This window comes from Centropristis striata, chromosome 18 (assembly GCF_030273125.1).
Source record: "Centropristis striata isolate RG_2023a ecotype Rhode Island chromosome 18, C.striata_1.0, whole genome shotgun sequence".
Lineage (NCBI taxonomy): Eukaryota > Metazoa > Chordata > Actinopteri > Perciformes > Serranidae > Centropristis > Centropristis striata.
In genome coordinates this window covers 32,605,760-32,619,768 of record NC_081534.1, presented here as the reverse complement: position 1 = coordinate 32,619,768, position 14,009 = coordinate 32,605,760, and the positions used below count along the sequence as shown (strand labels likewise).

The following is a 14,009-nucleotide window of genomic DNA, read 5'->3' as shown; positions in this document are numbered from 1 at the left end:
AAAAAGGAAAAGTTTTTCAACAAAGGTTTTGACAATAAAACATCACAAATTTATTTTATTTGCAATAAAACATTTTTTTGATTGCATTGTTGGTAGTTTTTCCTCTGAAATATTTCCTGGGTCTTGACTTGGGACTAAATTTGTTGATTCAAACTGTTAGAGTTTCTCACATTGTTTTTTTTAAATCTCTTGCCCCATCAGGCCTTTAACTGACTAGATTTATTAATTCCTGCATTGAAATAATGAATAGAATTTGCACTTTAAACAGCTTTTCTCAACTTCTTATGAATCACCAGAACACAGCAGTCTGTACTTCACCTCTGATCTTGGTGGTTCTGTTTGATGCTGAGCCAAAGTTTAATAAAAGTTCATTCTGGGTGTGAAACATTGTGTAATAATCCTGTTGTGTGTGTGTGTGTGTGTGTGTGTGTGTGTGTGTGTGTGTGTGTGTGTGTGTGTGTGTGTGTGAGCAGGAGCAGGTGTCAGGTGGAACCACCAGCACGGTGCTGAGGAACCTGCTGTCAGATACTCCGTACACCGTCACCGTGGTGCCCGTCTACCCCGAGGGGGAGGGGCTACGGCAGTCTGATGACGGGAAGACACGTAAGTCCTCCACACTGTTTACACAGACTAGAGGGGAGAGGACAGGCTGTTTACACAGACTAGAGAGGAGAGGCAGGAAACATGACAATACTAATATATGTACAATATGTGGCGAAAACTTGGTTATTTTGTGTCTTTTTTGTTCTTTTTACATCCTTTTGGGGGGGGGGGGTGTTATATTTTTACATCTTTTTTAGTTATTTTGTGTCTTTTTTTAAGGTTATTTTGTGTCTTTGCTTGGTCTTTTTGGTAAATTTGTGGCTTTCTTGATTATTTTGTGTCTATTTTTGATCTTTTTACATCTTTTTTGTTATTTTGCGTCTTTTTTTGTATTTCTATGTCTTTTTCGTTATTTTGTCTGATCTTTTTTTGTAATTTTGTGAGTTTTAAAAAATAAATTTTTACCACTATTTTTGGTTATTTTGTGCCTTTTGTGGGTCTTTTTTGGTAAATTTGTGGCTTTTTTAGTTATTTTGTGGCTTTTTTTAAGGTTATTTTGTGTCTTTGCTTGGTCTTTTTGGTAAATTTGTGGCTTTCTTGGTTATTTTGTGTCTTTTTTGTTCTTTTTACATCTTTTTGGTAATTTGGTGGGGGTGGGGTGTTATATTTTTATATATTTTTTGTTATTTTTCTACATCCTTTTTTATTATTTTGTGTCTTTTTAAGGTTATTTTGTGTCTTTTCTTGTTTTTTTTGTAAATTTGTGGCTTTCTTGATTATTTTGTGTCTATTTTTGATCTTTTTACATCTTTTTTTGTAATTTTGTGAGTTTTTAAAAAATATTTTTACCTCTGTTTTTGGTTATTTTGTGCCTTTTGTCGGCTTTTTTTCTATTTGATTGATTTCGGTCATTGTGCACAAAGACATGTTTGAGAAACACAAGGACACAGAGAGGAGAATGTAAAAAAAGGTAAAAGCGTCCTTATTGTCGGGGCTCAGAGGGTTAAATGAGAACCATGAGAGTTTCTTTAAACCGCTCTTCATATAGTAAAGTGAGGGTCAAAGGTCACAGTTTTAGTGAGCAGCTGAAACAAGCTGAAACAAGCTGAAGCTGGAGAACCAAAGTCAGACTCCTGTGACAGTTCTGACGGACTGGGGATTAAAATAAAGATCCTTTTTTAATTAAGGAGGTATTATTGTCTGCAGCAGGTGTCAGACAGGCTTTCTGCACCCATTAGGAACAAACTCCTGCAGGTGAAAACATGCAGGAACTCGCTTTTAAAGCTGCAAACTCACGGCCTGATTATACAACAACATCTGCTTTAAGAACCTCTAAATAATAAATATAAAAGCTTTAGTCGGAGCGGTCCTGTCGGGAGAATCGTTGTGATCTCTGCAGCGTTTTCTCTCCTCGTAAAAAATAGTAAAAACATGAAATACTTCCATTAAAATAAAACATAAATCCACCGTTTGTTTTTCTTGTCCAAAGAGGTTTTCAAAGGCTTTAATTCTTCTGTCAAGACCTTCAAATCCTTCTGCTGTTGGCAGACGGTTCAGGCCGATTCTGCAGAAAAAAAGAGCTTTTCACTCATCAGGGCTTTAGTTTCTCTGAGGCAGGAAAACTCAAGTTAGTTAGAAACGTTTCTGATTCATATTGAACTTCTTAAATGCTTCAGGGCTGATTTATACTCAAAAAAGTGTCTGTTGGAAATGTTTAAATGACCAGAATATAATTTTACTCCCACTTTTTTAGCTGTAATAACCAGAAATGTATCTTTTAAAGAGGTTCAGCTGTAGAAAAACAGCTTTTCACTCTCTCTTTACACAGAGCAGAGAGGAGAGGACAGGAGAGGCTGGAAACATGGCAATACTTCAACATGTATAATATTTGAAGAACATTTTTTATCTCTTTTTGGTTATTTTGTGTCTTTTCTTGGTATTTTTGGTAAATTTGTGTCTATTTTTGATCTTTTTACATCTTTTTTTGTAATTTTGTGGGTTTTTAAAAATATTTTTACCTCTATTTTTGGTTATTTTGTGCCTTTTATTGGTATTTTCTGGTAATTTTGTGGCTTTCTTGGTTATTTTGTGCCTTTTGTTGGTCCCTTTTGGTATTTTTGTGTCTTTAACAACATTCTTAACACTGTTTTTTTTATTTTTTTCTGATATCTGTCATTCTAACTGTATTATTCTGCACAAAGACATGTTTGAGTTGTGTTTCCACTTCTAGCCATGATTGTACTGATTCCCTACAGCTGCAGGACTTATAGATTTATAGAGATTTATTTTATAAGTTGCAGTGAAATACAAGAACACAAAGAGGAAAATGTAAAAAGAGTAAAAAACGTCCTTGTTATTGGGGTTCAGAGGGTTAAATAACATTTCTTTAAACCACCTTTGGGTGAATTAAACAGTTCAAAGGTCACAGTTTTAGTGAGCAGCTGAACTTTAGGACTGAAGAGAAACAGATAAATGTTAAAAGTTTAAGTCTCGGCTCTAATGCAACAACAATAAATGTTGAGCGTTTCCCTGAAGTGAAGCTGAACCTCCAGGAACGGGAGTCTCTCTCATCATTTCCAGGTTTATTTTCTGAAACATCTTTGACAGCAGAAACATCTTTATAGACAAACAGAGTCTCCCAGGTGAGCCCTCAGTGGAAAAACTACCGTAATGTGCAGAAGGAGAAGCCCAGAGCTTTAAATCACAGGAATCCTCTCAGCAGCTCAGGATGAGTCCATGGAACAAACAGCAGCTGCTCTGATTGATAGCAGGACATGAAGCCCAGACAGATCATGTGGAACGGTAGAAGTGAAGACTTTGGGTGGTTTTGACGTCCCGTGGTGTGTGTTGGTTCACTTTCTGCCCAGACAGCGTGCCCGCCATGCCCAGTCAGCAGAAATGCATCCTGGGGTTTTTAATTAGGACACTGTGAGTGAAGCTGTAGATTTAGATTCCACAGAGAGATCCAGCAGCAAACACAGGCTGAAGGTTTCACTTTCTGGTCTGAAAGATTCAGGGATTCATCCACATGAAGCTCTCTGTTTGTTTTACGGCAGTTTTGTGGACAGTTTATGTCTCATTTACAGTTGTTGCTGCTGATTTTTGGTTTTGCAAACACAATTTTAGATTAAAAAGCACGAATTTAGGATTCGCAACACAATTTGGGGATTCAAAGAGAAAACTATAGGATTTGATAGAAAAACTTTTGGATTTGATTGAAAAACTTTTGGATTTGACTGAAAAACTTTTGGATTTGACTGAAAAACTTTTGGATTTGATTGAAAAACTTTTGGATTTGATTGAAAAACTTTTGGTTTTGAATGTTGAGTGTTTCATTTTCTGGTCAGAAAGATTCAGGGATTCATCTACGTGAAGCTCTCTGTTTGTTCTACGGCAGTTTTGTGGCAGTTTTGTGGACAGTTTATGTCTCGTTTACAGTTGTTGCTGCTGACTTTTGGAGGAGATAGAAAAACTTTTGGATTTGCAAACTAAATTTTAGATTAAAAAGCAAGAATTTAGGATTTGCAACACAATTTGGGGATTCAAAGGGAAAACTTTAGGATTTGATAGAAAAACTTTTGGATTTGATTGAAAAACTCTTGGATTTCATTGAAAAACTTTTGGATTTGATTGAAAAACGTTTGGTTTTGAATGTTGAGTGTTTCATTTTCTGGTCAGGATGATTCAGGGGCTTCAACCACATGAAGCTCTCTGTTTGTTTTACGGCAGTTTTTGTGGATAGTTTGTGTCCAGTTTACAGTGGCTGCTGCTGATTTTTGGGGTTGCAAACAAAAGTTTTGGATTAAAAAGCAAGAAATTAAGATTTTTCACATTTACTAACAATGGTTGCTGCTGAGTTTTTGGAGCAAGAATTTAGGATTTACAAACAAAATTTCAGAGTCAATAAAAAAAACTTAATTTTGAGATACAAATTAAAAACTTTACGATCTCCAAAACTTTTGGAAAAACTTTTGGATTTGCAGTTTTGCTTTTGACTCCAAAAGTTAAGCTTCTTCTTGTTGTGAACAAAACTTATTTTCCTATTGACTAACAGTGGCTGCTGCCAACCTTTGGATTTGCAAACAAAATTTGGGATTAAAAAGCAAGAATGTGCTGCAAACTTTGGATTTTTTTTTTTTTTTTTTTACCTTAAAATGGTCTAGTTTCTTCTGAGAATAGATCCAGTTGCCCTCCATGGTTTGGGTTACAGCTTGGTTGAGGTTATAGTGAGCTGCACCATGCTTTATTCACCAAAGGTTTTCAGTTGAAATGCATTGATTGGTCAACTTTTAATCTAGTTTCAGGTAAAGCTCCAGTGGGGTTTTTCTGAGATTTTGTGCAGCATGAATTTAAACAGCGCTGCAAAATGATTCCTTGAATTTTTTTGCAAGATTTGGTGACTTTTCAGACAAGAAACGAGCAACAAATTTTGCAACTCGCAGTGATCTTTAGCACCTTTTTAAGTTGTTTTTTTTGAGTGGGAGTGAGCATAGGTCCTGTGACCTGGTGCAGTTTTAGAGAAAAACAAAATTTTATTTTGAACGTACAGTTGAATATTCCATAGAAGAAATGTTGTTTTGAAGCTGTTAATTATAGTTCTTCAACTGGGAGAAAACTGAATTGGCAGGTCAGACTTTTAGAAAATCAGACGTAGGAATCAGCCAAGGAAATTGCAATTGTGTCTCTCTAGTTTTCAGTTTTCTTTCCCCTTTCAGAGTGATTTCTGAGGCTGTTCTGGTGAATAATGTGTGTGGCTGTTGTGGTGTGTCACCAACATAACTGGTTTAAATTCCTGCAGAAACTTCCCCTGCTCCTGCTAAATGCACATCATTACTTCTGTGTCCTTTATTTGTTTGAACAGCTTGTTTCTGCCTGGATGAAACATTAGTTTATACAGAACGACAGCGCAGACACTTTGGTAGAACTTGTTAGGTGTCACATGTATCAGCTGCAGCCAGAAGTGAAGCAGCAACATGTTTCTGCTCTCCTCTGCGAGTCAGTGTGTGTGACGTTAATGATCTTTTATTACCTCAGACTCCGTCCAGTTTTACTGTTTCTGTCCCAGGAGGAATTTGTCACATTTTATCTGGACAAAAACAGCGTCTGAGTCCAAAATATGGAGGAGCTATGAAACGATTAATAACACAGAGTTAGATCAGGATTGCTTAATCTCTCCGAAGGATTGAAGGTAATTTTGTCCTTGGATGGTCAAAGTTAAACATTTTGACTGAACTTTAGAGGTATTAAATGGCAGATCGTCAGCGTAGCGCCGAACATGAGGGAGAGGTTTTTGTCCTTATTGAGGAGGAAATCTACCTACTGCATCTAGTTTTGTTTTATTGGGTAAAGCTCCAGATACCAGGGGGATTCACACATCTGGTTTGGTTTAAAAGGGAAGTTAAGGGCTTTTTGCATAAACCAAAAACGGTGCTACTTCTCTGAGACGCTATAAAATAACTCTCCTGTAGGAGACTTGTGCTGCTCTCAGCGTTTTACTCAAGTGATGCTGCAGAGACAATTTATTCTTCCATTAAATGCTTTTTTCTTGATGAAAGCCAGAGGGTTTTGGAAGTTATTCCAGCAGAAATCAGCTTGGTTTAATTCTAAGCTCTAACAGAAAACAACACAGGAACAGATTTATCTTCTTCTTCTTCTTTTTTTTTTACTTACACAAGGGGGTCCAACCTTTTATAAACTGTGTGAAGAATACAGTGCAAAATCTAAACTGACATTTGCAAACTTTTCTTATAGACAGAGACATTTTTATGAATGCACACTAGTGCACCAAAGTTTGGGGTCACCCAGAAAATGTCTGCTGTTTTCCATGAAAAATAATCATTTTAACCTGAACAAATCCCCAACTTTACCTCGAGATCCTCAACTAGCCTGAGGAAGGATCATTTTATTGATTCTCAAATCAGCACAAAACAGTTTTCAGTTGTGCTAACCAAGGTTATGATAGTTTTGGATTTTTCATTAGTCTTAGGTTTGATTTAGTTGTGAATTTTTGTTTTCAAATTTTGTTATTTAATACGTTTTTAGAGTGAGTTTGCTTGTTTTAATTGGGTTTTTTTGGGGGTTTTTTAAACGCTTGGTTTTACTTTCGTTTTTAATAGATTGAGTGTTAGTTTTTAATGTAATGGGTTCCAGTTTAAGGTTAGGGTTAGGATTTTCGAATTTTCTTTAAAAAGCAAGTACATTTCTAAGTGACACTTAACTTTTGAGCGGTAGTATAATCTCACGTTTGTGTTATTTTCTGGCTCCTGAAATGGAACAAACCCTTCGTTCTGTTGTGTGTTTGCTAAGTGGAGAAAGTCAACAGCTCTGACCCTCCTTTCCTCACTTTCCTGACTCTCTCTTCACCTTTTTGACCCCACAGTCCCAAGAACGCCACCCAGGAACCTCCAGGTGTACAACCCCACCCCCAACAGCCTGAATGTGCGCTGGGAGCCGGCCTCGGGCCAGGTCCAGCAGTACCGCGTGGTCTACTCGTCCCTCAGCGGAGCCAGGAACCCCAGCTCAGTGAGTCACTTTCTCTCTCTACAGCCTGTTAAAAAACACAAACTGTCATTAGAGGCAGAATCCAGCTGGAGGGCAGGAAGAGGAGGTTCCCCCGAGAACTCAGCTGACTAGAAAACACTCGCTCACTTACCTGTTTTCCTTGAATCAAAGGGTCTTTTTAGATGTAACGTGTGGGTCTAGAGGATAACCCTGCTTTATTCACCAAAGGTTTTTAGTTGAAGTGCATTGATCGATCCACTTTTGATCCAGTTTCTGTTAAAGCTCCTCTGAGATTCTGTGCAGGATGAATTTAGACACAAGTGCTGCATGATTCCTTGAATTTCTTGCAAGATTTAGTGACTTTTCAGACCCTGTTTGAAAATGGATTTCTGGAAAGCAACAAATTTAGCAACTCACAGTAACCTTTAGCACCTTCCTTTCTTTTGAGTGAGAGTGAGAGAAGGTCCTGTGACCTGGTGCAGTTTTATTTTTTTTTACATGCAGTCGAATATTCCATAAAAGAAAAGTTACAGATGGGAAGAAAATCCGAATCAGCAGGTCAGACTTTAATAAAATCAAACGTAGGAATTGGCCGAGGAAATTGCAATTGTTGACTCTCTAGTTTTCAGTTTTCTTGCTATTTTTTTTTTAATAGAATTCAGCTGGAGGTTCCCCCGAGAACACAGCTGACTAGAAAACACTCGCTCACTTACCTGTTTTCCTTGAATCAAAGGGTCTTTTTGGATCTGACGTGGCTCCCAGAAATTCTTGAGATAAGTGGAAATATTCTGGAGGAAAGTTTGAATGATCTCATCCCACAAGCAGTTCTTGTCCTGATGGTCTTGAGATAAAGAAGATATTGTTACAGATAAGGCTGAAACTAATGATTATTTTCATTATCAGCTTATCGTTTTTTAATGTCTTTCTATTAATCAACGGTTCGTTTAGTCATTAAAAGGATAATATTAATAATGAAAGTATCTCAGAGCCCAAGGTGACTAATAGTCCAAAACCCAAAGATATTCAGTGATATAAAACACTAAAAATCTGCCCAAAGTTTAACTGATAAAGTCATGTGACTTGGACTTGAGTCAGACTTGAGTTCTTGATGTGATGACTGTACTTTAACACCAGTGACTCATGACTAGACCTTCCTTAGCCTTTTGACTCGATTTTGTCCCCAAGTTACGTAAGTTTGCAGCAAATTAACTCTTCATTTCTTAGTCTGTGGATACTTTGAACCAATCTGAAAGCAGCCGGAGCCTATAGACTCAACACTTGGTAATATGGCTTTTGACCAGGGACTTGACTTGATATAGGACTTATAGGTCTTGACTTGGGGCTTTACTTTATAGTTCTAGGTCTCTTGATGTTTTGAGATTGATTTGGATCTTAACTTGGGACATATTGGACCTGATTTCAGACTTTACTTGAGACTTGAAGGTCTTGACTTGAGGCTGTTTAGTCTTTGTACTTGACTTGGCTCCTATATTTCAGACTTGGCTTGTTATTCCTGTTAATTATTAGGCAGAATGATTGGCTGTTTGTTTCAGGATAATAGACTGTTGGACAAATGGTCTTTGGGTCCACTGGGACATATTCTGGACTGGTATGGGAGTTATGGGAATAATGTGCTGCTGGAACAATGGAAATTCCCTTTGGTTGTTTTACATTACTGAGCCTGAAACAAGTCCTGGCATGGGATATATTGGTATTGACTTGGTTCTTGACTTGAGGCTTTTTGGTCTTAATTTAGTCTCATGACATGTACCTTGTTTGGTTTTGGCTTGGCTCTTGATTTGGGACTTGACTTGGGATTCTTTGGACCTGACTTGGGACTTTCCCTATAGGTATTGACTTGAGGCTCAGGTTGGTTCTTGACTTCCATTTTGTAGGATTTGGCTTTGTTCCTGACTTGAGACTCATAGGCCTTGAGTTGGTTTTTGACTAACGGCTTTTTGATCTTGACTATGTGCTGGATGTGAGACTTGTTGGTTTTGACTTGTTGGTTTTGGCTTGGCTCTTGAATTCTAACTTGATGGACCTGTACTTGACTTGCTCCTAAATTTCAAACTTGACCTCATTCCTGATTTTGGACCTTTTGGCCTTGACTTGGAACTCTACTTCAGACTTGCCAGTCTTTCCTTTGGATATGTTGGTATTGACTTGGTTCTTGAGTTGATGCTTTTTAGTCTTAACTTTGTTTCATGATTTAGGACTTGTTTGACCTGACTTGGGACTTGTTGGTCTTAATTTAAGGTGGATCTTCTTTTATCTTTCCTTGGCACTTGAGAGTTATAGGTCTTGATTTTGAAGATTTTGATATTGACTTGGTTCTTGACTTTAGACTTGTTGGTTTTTCTTGACTTATTGGACCTGTTTTGGGACTTGTAGGTCTTGACTCGAGGCGGTCTGGTCCCGACTTGGGACCTGAATGAGCGAAACCACACCGGGTGGTATCTTTCGGCTCGGTCTATGTCATGGAAACAAGATTGTGTCAGTTTTGGCTGTTTGTCTTCTTTTATTTCACAGAGTGTCTGTGATGATGTTGCACAGATGTTTGAGCAGCATTTATTACCGTGATGCTCTTAAATATGGAAATTATGACTTGTCAGCATTTTGTGTTTCTCCATCAGCGCTGATTTCACGCACCAGTGCAGAAATCTGGATCACAGGCAGAAAAAAAGAGTCTTTATTTCCCCAGAAAGAGTCTGAACTCTGTGACTGAAGTCTGGGAACATCTGTGAATTAAAAGCTCCTTCGCTTGACGTTTTTGGGGCCATACGGCTGTAATCTAATTTATCTGGTTCTGATGAGGAGGTTTTCTTCTTTGATGATGCTGTGAAACTAATATTACTCTGCTGTTTATCATCCTCCATATTCACCACTTCCTCTATCTACTCTAACGTCTGTTGTATTTTATTCTAATTCACTGTGAGTTTGTTTGGGTCTGAGAGGAAGCTTCTCTGGCCGACACTCAGACAGAAGATGAGCTCAGAAACACAGAGATTGGCCTCTCGCTGACTGACTCAATAATAAAGCTCAGACGTTCGTCATTCTACACCGCAGACGAGGAGCTGTTAATAAACACAACTCATTTTTGCAATATTTCTAAGACACAATACCGCTTTGAACGAGACGATTCCAAGCCGGTTGTTTTTCCGCTGTGTTTCCAAAACCAGATTTTTATATGCATGTTTTTGAAGTATTGCAGAATAAGAGCTGCATGCAAACAGCAAATCTGATAAAGATGATAAATCCCGAGTGTGCAAAAAAAGCTTTAATGCTCACTCTAGGTGGTTTCTGTTGATGGGATATCAGATTCTTTCTGAATATAATATTATTGGCCAATATTAACTGACAAAAAGCACTATTAAAACTTATCTTTATGCACATTTTTAAGTATTGCAGAATAAGAGCTGCATGCAAACAGCAAATCTGATAAAGATGATAAATCTTGAGTATGCAACAAATTTTTAACGCTGGCTGGAGGTGGTTTTTGTTGATGGGATATTAAATCTTTGCACGTTTGATCAGCTCTGCAAGGTCAGATTCTTCCTGAATATAATATTATTGGCCAATATTAACTGACCAAAAGCACTATTAAAACTGATTTTTATGCACATTTTGAAGTAATGCATAATAGGAGCTGCATGCAAACAGCAAATCTGATAAAGACAATAAATCCCAAGTGTGCAAAAAAGTTTTAAAGCTCACTGGAGGTGTTTTTTGTTAATTGGATGTTAAATCTTTGCATGTTTGATCAACTGTGCACGGCCAGATTCTTCCAAATAGAATATTATATTATCGGCCAATATTAACTGACAAAAAAAGCACTATTAAAACTGATTTTTTTTTATGCACATTTTGAAGTAATGCATAATAAGAGCTTCATGCAAACAGCAAATCTGATAGAGACGATAAATCCCAAGTGTGCAAAAAAAGCTTTAAAGCTCACTGGAGGTGGTTTCTAATCTTTGCATGTTTGATCAGCTGTGCACGGTCAGATTCTTTCCGAATATAATATTATTGGCCAATATTAACTGATTAAGTTCTGCAGAATAAGAGCTGCATGCAAACAGCAAATCTGATAAACCTGGAATGTGCAAAAAAGTTTTAATGCTCGCTGGAGGTGTTTTTTGTTGATTGGATGTTAAATCTTTGCATGTTTGATCAGCTGTGCACGGTCAGATTCTTCCGAATAGAAAATTATATTATCGGCCAATATTAACTGACAAAAAGTACTATTCAGACTTACCCATTTGGAACAAACTGACTTGAAGCTTTTTGGTCTTAACTTTGTTCTTGACATGGGACTTATTGGTTTTGACTTGGGATTTTCCTTGAGTCTTCTTCCTAATTTCAGGTTGATCTTTTTATGATCTTGCCTTTGTACTTGAGAGTTCTAGGTCTAAATTTCGATAAAGCTGAAAAATCTCTAGTGTGCAAAAAAGTTTAAACGCTGGCTGGAGGTGGTTTTTGTTGATAGAATATGAAATCTTTTCATGTTTGATCAGCTCTGCAAGGTCAGATTCTACCTGAATATAATATTATTGGCCAATATTAACTGACAAAAAGCATTATTAAAACTTATCTTTATGCACATGTTTGAATAAGAGCTGCATGCAAACAGCAAATCTGATAAAGATGATAAATCTCGAGTGTGCAAAAAAGTTTTAACGCTTGCTGGAGGTGGTTTTTGTTGATGGGATATGAAATCTTTGCATGTTTGATCAGCTGTTTCCATAGTCAGATTCTTCCAGAATATTATATTATTGGCCAATATTAACTGACAAAAAGTACTATTTAAACTTGCCCAATTGAAACAAAGCCCTGAGAATTTCCCCGACACCTTGCTTCATTTTTTAGTTGGCCAAAATAGTTGCTTTGTATCAGGTTTTGACTTCTTCTTCTTCTCTGTTTATTGGCGCATTAAAACCATGCATAGCCTTGAATTCTGACTTCTGGCGAAACTAAGCTGCAGCCTCATTTTTTTCACTCCAAACCAGTTAACAGAAATGCCCTAATTTGCTTTTCTTTCCCTTCAGAAGTTCCATTAATTTCCCGTTGATAAATGTCCATAAACAGAGCTCTGAGCCGAGTTAAAGTGAAGTTGGCAGAGTAGAAAGCTGAGCTCTAAGAGAAATTACAGCCATATGTTACAGCTGACCGTGTGATTCACTAACAATCTGCATTAATCAGCCTCCCGTCCTCCACATCCACAGCTTCAGCACATGTTGTAACCTGCTGCAGGCTTTCACTCCCATCCACTCACATGGAGCATCATGTTGGGTGTTAAAGCCTCACTGATGCTTCTTATGTCTGAGTGGGAGAGAAACCCTGCAGCAGGTTACAACATTATAAAGGTTTGGGTCAGCTCAGAGTCACACGGCTCTGAAAACTGTGGCTGGTGGAGGAAGTCTTTATAATGCATGTCTTTGTGTTGTCTTGTTGCTTGAACACAGTTTCCTCCATGTATGTAAGCTTTCAGAACTTATATATAACAAATATGTCTGAAATAAAAGCAGAGTACAGACAGTTACACTCCATCCACATCTGTATCCGTATCAAGCATAATATGCTCTTAGTATAACTATTTTTTTTCTGGTAAATTCTTTGCTTTTATCTACAGAATATCAAAGTTTTTCCTCATAAATTTAGGACTTTAATCGTGGAAATTGCTGAGTTTCTTTCTCTGATTATTGCCCACCTCCCTCAGCTTCAAAATTATTGTTTTTTAACATCTACAAAAGCTCTAACTCTCCGTTTTAATGTAAGGAATCAATAAGGGAAGACTAAATAACTAAAGTATCAGTGAAAAATAGTAATTTTCTTGATGGGCTCTGGTATTTTTTTTTAAGCTGAACTCTTTTAGAAAGTTTGTTGTGTAAAAAGTCTCGAGTCTCGAGTGGATAAAGATAAATAAATAGATAATAATACATATAAAATAATGACAACAATTATTATTATTATTATTGTTGTTTTTATTATTATCACCATAATACCTAATTAAAGACTATACTAAAAAATGTAATACAGTAAATAATCAGACTGATATAAAAAAAAAGCTCTAAAACAATAAAAGACAATATATAAATAGATAAATAAAACTCAGTTAAAAGCTCAACTAAACAAGTAGGTATTGACTTCTTGAGAGTTTCTTACTTGGATTCTAGCCCCCTCCCTCAGCTTCAAAATGACTATTTTTTAACATCAAAAATGGCCCTAACACATAAGGAAAAATAGCAATTTTCTTGATGGGCTCCGAGATTTAAAAAAAAACTAGCCAGCAAAGAACAAAGCTGAACTCTTTTAGAAAGTTTGTTGTGTTAAAAGTCTTGAGTCTGAAGTGGATAAGTGGATAAATCGACTCTTTAACCCATTAAACACCTCTTAAAGTCCATTAATTACCCAGAAGAACTTTGATTAATTGGTTAATTGGCTCTATTTACTGAGATTAACGAGCTCAGCCTTCAGGAGACGACTTTATGACTCGTCCACCTCCAGTCCAACGTTCTTCCTCATGTTTTTTGGGGACAGCAGCCAGTTCTGCAGCCAGAATCCTCCCAGATATTCACTTTAACCCAAACACAAAGCTGCAGATGAAGCTAGACTGGAGTCCAGCCGGCTGATAGATTCCCCATGATGTAACGTCGGCGATAAATGTGCCGATAATCCCCGTGACAACAGACGCTCTCTGCTGTCAGAAACACGGCGTGTCGACTCCAGCCGCGTCCTCGCAGAAACTGTTTACCCGTCAGTCCACTTCACTGGGAGAGAGATCTGCTGGCCGTTTAACCTCCCGGGCATTTGTTAGTGTTTGGGGATGAGCAGTGAGGTCATTATGTACATTATCTCTGCCAGATTTTTATGTAATGCACACAGAGGCTCATTGAGTGTGCTTGTATGAGCACACTATATTCTATTCATCGGGCTTATTTTGTGTGCTAGCTTGCAAAAGCACA

General features: G+C 37.4%; 1 protein-coding gene across 1 annotated transcript in view; it reads left to right on the top strand.

The window, feature by feature from the left end:
* The window catches only part of col12a1b (collagen, type XII, alpha 1b), a 226,376-nt gene that overhangs the window by 138,593 nt on the left and 73,774 nt on the right, over positions 1–14,009 (top strand). The window contains exons 45-46 of the mRNA XM_059355858.1: positions 474–603; positions 6,923–7,065. Of these exons, the coding sequence (XP_059211841.1) occupies positions 474–603; positions 6,923–7,065 (273 nt within the window). The remainder of the gene's footprint in view (positions 1–473; positions 604–6,922; positions 7,066–14,009) is intronic.